A 7112-nucleotide genomic window follows, 5' to 3' on the forward strand; every position below is an offset into this window, starting at 1 on the left:
TGAAATCTTTACACTTTTCAGTTCTGTCCTTTTAAAAAGGCTGAACAGGGTCCAGAGTTCAAAATAGCCGTTACAAGGTCAATGGAAACGAAAAAACCAACTTCATTTTCATATATTTTTTTTCACTTGAAAAAATTAAAACAGGAAGATGTGTTATCCAAGTACAGAAAACTAAGTCTGGCCTAGAGTAAGTAGACGGTTTCCGAAAGCAGATAGCTAAGTGGTTTCAAAATGAGACTTCCTTATAACATGGTCATATCAAGATATTTTATGTCAATCACTGGATTCATTGTCTTACTGGACACAATTCATGGGCCGGTTAGACACATAAACGATTGTAACCACGGAACCAATGAAACAAAGGATGAAAGATTTGTCAAAATGTCAAAATCCCAAATACCATAATCACCATAATTGACAAAGAGGGGTACATGTAAAAACCATACACAGATAGAAGTCATACTTAGTTCAAACGTTGATCAAACTTAAACATTTTAATGATAGTTACAAGACAATTAAATACCCCTTCTACGCAGCAGTTTATCTGTAAAACAACATGTAATATACACAAGAAAATATAGAGGTTTAAGTAGGAGGTGCTTTTAAAGATTACTTACAGATCTATCGAGCAGTTGGTCAGGGGTACTTATTAGAGCAGGGCAAGTAACAGGGCGAATATGGTAGTGGAATTTACTGAATCGTTATCTGCAGCATTAGTCACTTACAGCTTCATCCTCTAGGGATACATGACACCCACATAACCATAGTAACAAGATTCTTGCAGAAAATGCTCTATGTGTACGGGAACCAGACAAGAAACGGAAAAAAGAAAGAAAGAATGCATCTTTTGAACAGACACTAACAAGATTATATTATCCATAAGGGTGGAACGCATATGAGTATAAATAACTTAATAAATGTTTTTTTTAGCAATTCTCAAAGACAATTGGTCAACTAAAGCCACTCGTGTGTTATATGCACCCTTAATTATGGGCAATTAAATTCTGGAAAAATATCTCTGTCGTATATAAACAGTTCAGGCCGTCAGCATAAACCACTAAATTTTTCTTTCAACTCTGTTTTTTCCACCAAAATAATATTCTAATAAGAGCCCCCATTTCAAATTTTGAGAGCGCCCTGGGCGCTTATTACATCGAATACGGTATGTGGTTATTTCAAATGATGTATCTAGTACTGCTTGTATTCTGGTGTAATTGGAAGACAAAAGAAGTAGTATTAATGTTAAGGGTGTCACACGATATGATACATATCTGGATACAAAAGACATGATACGATACGTATCTCAATACTGCATATACAACATTTTGTGTCATTAGACTGAGAATAGAGTCCACAGACTTGCTCATAAAGGTAAAGAAGAACAACTGACAACTGACTAATACCCATCGACACGGATGACACGGAGTCAAGTCAACTATTCTGTATGAGAAAATACAGAATATGTATATATTTCTGTATGAAAAAGGAGAACAGGTTTCTGTACTGTATTATGACAAGCAGCAAGGAAAAAGCTGGTCAGTGTTGTAGTCGGGCCAGTTCCATATCCGAAAGACCAAGAAAGTTATGATGAATTAAGAAAATAGTTTGTACTTGCTTATTGATATCACAGAAAATTTCCACATGGGCAATCGATATGGAGTTAAATGTGAATCGATCCCAAATTAAGTGTATCGGTCATCGTATCGTGCAAAGTTTGCAGACGATGCACCAGTGTACCGCTGAAACACAACTTTACTAATTAACGCAGCTTTTAACAGTATTCCAGTTATATCATGACATGTTAGCTTAATGTGGGAGGAGAGCCTGAAGCGATGCAGGTCTGAGACTTTTACCACTTTGGTGAAACCCATGAGCACGGGTATGGTGCTGCCAAACCTAGAAACATATGAACCCACAATCCTAGGTTTCTGGCATGCCCAAGGGACAATTACAGCGCTTTAGACGACTGGGCCATCTGTGCCCCATGCAATGTTAGAGGAAGACTGGAAGCATATATGTCTACAAAATACAACCTACTACGCTGTATTTGCTATTTCCAGAAGCTAAGAGCTCCTTGTCTCCAGAACCCCAGCCAACTGAATCCAAACCAGTGTCTAATGAAGGCCTACCCACACCGACCAGTATATCCACTTCAACTCCAACTACCCCCTGAGAACTAGGACTGGCATCATCTCTATACTCACCAAAGGAGCCATCAACTTTTCTTCTGCTGAGATCCAGCACGACTGTCATGTCTTCGCTCATCTCAACAATTACCCACCCAAACACGTCAACTTCTCTATTAGGGTTGGGATGGGTAACTCTGGTAATTGTGAGTAGGACCCAGGTACCCACAGGACTACCTGGACCAGTGGTTACTCACGTAATATATTGTTTAAATATAATAAAAATGAAAGTCGCTCATGTTTGCATTTCTTTCTGACTCTGACTTTTATATGTTTGAGTAAAGATATAATTTCAGTCGACTTCTGTGTGCGCATGATCTGATCGTTTTATAGTGTAAATACCATTTGCCAGGGCTTTCGGAAAAACAATTCGCAATTGGAATCGGACATTATGTCCCAACTCTTGAGACCTACAGTGGGGAACCAGGTCGGGTCAGGTAATAGGGATCAAGTAAGTACCCGGGTCGCAAATTTGGACTCGTCCCAGCCCTATATTCCACAACAGACTTAGATTTACGACCACCAAGCCTGAATCAGTGCCCTCCCGCATCACTCTTCCTTCATAGCCACCTACTCAAACAGCAAGCCAACACTGACACCTACTACCCCAGCTCCACCTCCCTCGATACGGGGGCACAGGTGGCCCAGTCGTCTAAACCTCTGTGATTCGCTGTGCATAGTTGTGTCCCTTGGGCACGCCAGTAACCAATGATTTAAATGAGTGAGTATGATCATTTTACGACACTTTCAGCAATATTCCAGCAATATCACGGTGGGGGACACCAGAAATGGGCTTCACACATTGTACCCATGTCGGGAATCGAACCCGGGTCTTCGGCGTGACGAGCAGATGCTTTAACCACTAGGCTACCCGACCGCCCACCTATGATTGAGAGTTTGTATCCCGTTTCTCCCCGATTATGTCACCGAAGTGGTATATGTCTGAGACCTGCATCACTTTGAGCCTTCCTCCCACATTAAGCTGACACACCGTGATATTACTGGAATACTGTTAAAAGCGGTGTTAAACCCAACTCACTCACTCGATACCCTGTTTCAATATCATGTGTTATCCAAACACTAAACAGAATGACGACAAGACGCACGTGTCGACTTCTCTTGTTTACTCGGTAACCATCATTGACAAGTGCCCCGATGCCGGGATCAGTCATTAATGTAGACAAATATGTGATAGGGACCAGTCATTACTGGGTATTGCAACATACCCTACTAAAAGCAAATGGGTGAAACCCCACCAAACCCCTTGAACCCAAAGGTAAAGTTTATAAACATGAATGTAAACTGTGGAAAACATTAGTAAGTGAAACATCCTGTCCAATCAACACCAGAATCAAAAGAACACAAAAGTTCAACCATCAAATCAGAGAGTAAATCGTCAACCATCTCGGACAATATCAGCCATTATCGGTAGCCATCATGTACAAGTGCCGGATTTCGGGATCAGTCATTAATCTAGACAAAAGTGTGATAGGGACCAGTCATTACTGGGAATTGCAACATACCCTACAAAAAAAGCACAAAACTTCAACCATCGATTCAGACAGTAAATCATCAGCCATCTTGGACAATATCAGCCACTATCCCTTTCACATCAATTTGGAAAACATCCAAATACTTACCAACAACCACCATGACTTCACTAAAAGAAAACTAGCAGAAGTCCAGTTTCACAGCCCCAAGCCTTCTTCCAACAGAGAGATCCAGATTATTTCGTCCCGTCTGTATACTATGAACTTATCAAGCAATAGTTTTTCCAATCATCCCATCGAGGAATTTAATCCTGTTTAATTGGCTTCCTAACCGCATGTGTTCTCTGTCCATCATGATGTTACAATATCATCCTTCTGTGTTTTTTAGTTAACCTACTCGTGTTAATCCCTCTCATGTATGATAATTGTTACTGTTAATCTTTCACCTGCCATATATAATTCTGTACCATGTTAATTATTCCCACGTATCCCCGTGTTATGCATTTTTCGACACTTATGAAACATTCGTAGTTTTCTCTCTAATCACATGAACAACTGTAAAACATCTCATTCACTCATAAAAAGACAACTTTCTTTGCATAACAAGCCATCAACTGAATATTTACAGTATTTCTGTGATGCTACACCCCCGTTACAGCGCAAGTAATCATGATAAACGTGGCTATCCTAAAACAATCCTATGATACTTGACAACGGGTCATAGCTAAAACGGCACCTAAGCAAAACTTCACCTGGCGAAAACAGCACAGATTGGCGAAAACAGCACAGATTGGCGAAAACGTCACCTCACCTCAAGCAAAAACAGCTACTTATTTTTTTTATCTAGATCAAATAAATGATATTAAACTTACATGGTAACTTGCAAACACCAATAATTGTGAGATGTTAAAACAAGTTTACATTAGAAATTAGCCTCTACTCCAACTATATTCCAACTTAGCCTATATGCAACTCAACTTATTGTGAAAACATAACATGCATTGAAGTAAATTAAATTAAATTCAACTCACATCGTCTCTTACAAACACAAATAATTGTGAAATTGTGAAATGTTAAAACAAGTAAGAAATTGGACCCCTACTCCAATTTACTCACTGACTCTGATGGGGGGGGGGTGGGTGGTCGGGTAGCCTAGTGGTTAAAGCGTTTGCTCGTCATGCAGAAGACCCGGGTTCGATTCCCGACATGGGTACAATGTGTGAAGCCCATTTCTGGTGTCCCCCACCGTGATATTGCTGGAATATTGCTAAAAGCGGCGTAAAACCATACTCACTCACTTACTCACTCACTGATGGGGGGGGGGGGGGGCGTATTTAACTTATCATGCTTATTGTGAAAACACTATACGCCTTGAAGTTTTAAGTACCTTTACTCAATTTAACTCAATGTCAAGCTGAAACTGAATTTAAGAAGCCTAATATGATGCTGTCAGATAACAAGGGTCTTTCTATGCGTTGCATGCGAGAAGAATGTCAGAAAAATCAACATGCTGTATCCTGTGATAACTGTGACCAGTCTACCCATCGTGTATGTGGAACCAGACTTTCTGTGGCCCATTATCTAGAAATTTGCCGGACTGAAGAAAATTTCACTTTCCGCTGTTTGAGATGAGTAGATCCCATCATAGAAGAATTGATGCGCCAAATGCGGTTCCGTTTTTCGCCAGAGAATCGGTGACATTTTGCTGAGGTGCCGTTTTAGCCTGCACCCCATGATAACGGACAAAGCATCTTTACTGAAGCAATGCTATTACAGTATAATTAAGGGACTGTTATCCATATTTTTGGGGGTTTTTTTGCATGTATGATTTCAAGTTCTTCGTCAAGGATTCCTCAGAAATATTTTTTTATTTTACATACAAGGGGCGTTCAATAAGTTTGGCAACTTCAATATAAGACCAATTCGCAGAATATCTTTTGCACTTTGATTTTTTAATATTAACTCAATACACCCAATACACCCATTCCATCGTTTTCCATATTTCTTGGTGTTTATCGCCCTTCTTAATGAAAACATAACAAAAATAATTAGTAGAGTCTAATATTTGGAAATAAAATCTGAAAATTTATTTTAGCAAAAATGACGCAACATAGACCCTAATGGTGTAATACTTTTTTCGAACTTGTTTTTGATCAATGAATGTAAGAGCACAAGGAGCAATGACAGACCACTGTTAGCCATCTGACGCTGCTACTCGAGTGTTGGACGGGTCTCTGGAAATGCCTTCTCCTCGCTCACACTTACCGTCCACCTGGCCCCCCGTCCCCCTGACAGCGTCTCCCTCCGGCCCAGGCATGATCATCTAATTGACAGCCACTAAACTGTGCAACTCTCTCTCCGCTCTTGTTATAATTCTACCGACAAGTTTAAGTCTTGTGCCTCCTACAAACTGAAATCATGTGACATGAAGGTAAACGGAAGTGAGATGCTGTTTATGGAAGGGAGCTAACTCTAATGACGTTAGCGATTCTGTAGAGTTTGAGTATTTTGCGTGTAAGTTGAGTTCAAACCGATCCGGGGAATCAATTTTGTTAATTTGTGACTAAGTAAGAGATAAATCGAACCTTCTATACAACGAGAATGATAAACAGGAAAATGAGTGAATACACCAATAAATCGCAGTGGCGTGAGTTTTTAGTGGTTAAATGTGCGGGGGATCTCCACGACGTAAACACACTGATCCACGGTCTGAACATATAGTCTTCCATCCAAGGCTGTCCGTAATTGTTTCTGTGTTTCCCATCTCCCGTCGGCCCTGAATTTTCATTCCGACGTGAATTAATAAAAGAATTCTAATTTCAATTTTCCCCACCGGTGTTAAAATGTATGCCCCGATGTGATAAAAAAAACAACTCATGCCATCGTACATTTATGTTTAAAAAAAACCCTAACAGATCAGCTAATTGATATTCCTTTAGCAATATATATTAAAAATCCGTTTTAAAAGCAAAGCAAGTTTTCTAAACTCTAAAATTTGTTAAAATATGTTACACAGTAAGTATTATTTTTTTTAATTATTATTTTTGCTGATTGAGGTTAGAGATGAGAAACATATAAAAAGATATGGATGGCCCTATGTCCAGTGACTTGTGTCAAACTGAGACATTGTCTGTGAACTTCAAGTACTCATTAACAGCTATTGAGTGACATAATAAAGTTAAGCTAAAAAAAAGCTAATTTCTAAAATACCTCAATCAAATCTGATAGGTCTGCCTATTGAACTGGACCCCGTTCCACAAAGCCACCTTAGCGCTAAGGTGATCGTAACTCCCATACTTTAATACTGGCTTACGATAGTATGACGAGAGTATTATTTCCAGAACGAGAGTATTTTTTTTCAAAACGAGCAAGCCATCAATGACTGAGTTGATAATTCGCAGCCGAGTAAATTGTTGTTGGAATGGAGCTGATCACG

General features: G+C 39.5%; 1 protein-coding gene across 1 annotated transcript in view; it reads right to left on the reverse strand.

Moving 5' to 3' along the window:
- The window catches only part of LOC139454452 (maestro heat-like repeat-containing protein family member 1), a 72187-nt gene extending 66086 nt beyond the window's left edge, over nucleotides 1-6101 (reverse strand). The window contains exon 1 of the mRNA XM_071236162.1: nucleotides 5942-6101. Within this exon, the coding sequence (XP_071092263.1) occupies nucleotides 5942-5999 (58 nt within the window). The 5' untranslated portion in view covers nucleotides 6000-6101. The remainder of the gene's footprint in view (nucleotides 1-5941) is intronic.
- Between the last annotated feature and the right edge of the window lie 1011 nt (nucleotides 6102-7112).

This window comes from Haliotis cracherodii, unplaced genomic scaffold, assembly GCF_022045235.1.
Source record: "Haliotis cracherodii isolate W230 unplaced genomic scaffold, xgHalCrac1.p SCAF_10, whole genome shotgun sequence".
NCBI lineage: Eukaryota > Metazoa > Mollusca > Gastropoda > Lepetellida > Haliotidae > Haliotis > Haliotis cracherodii.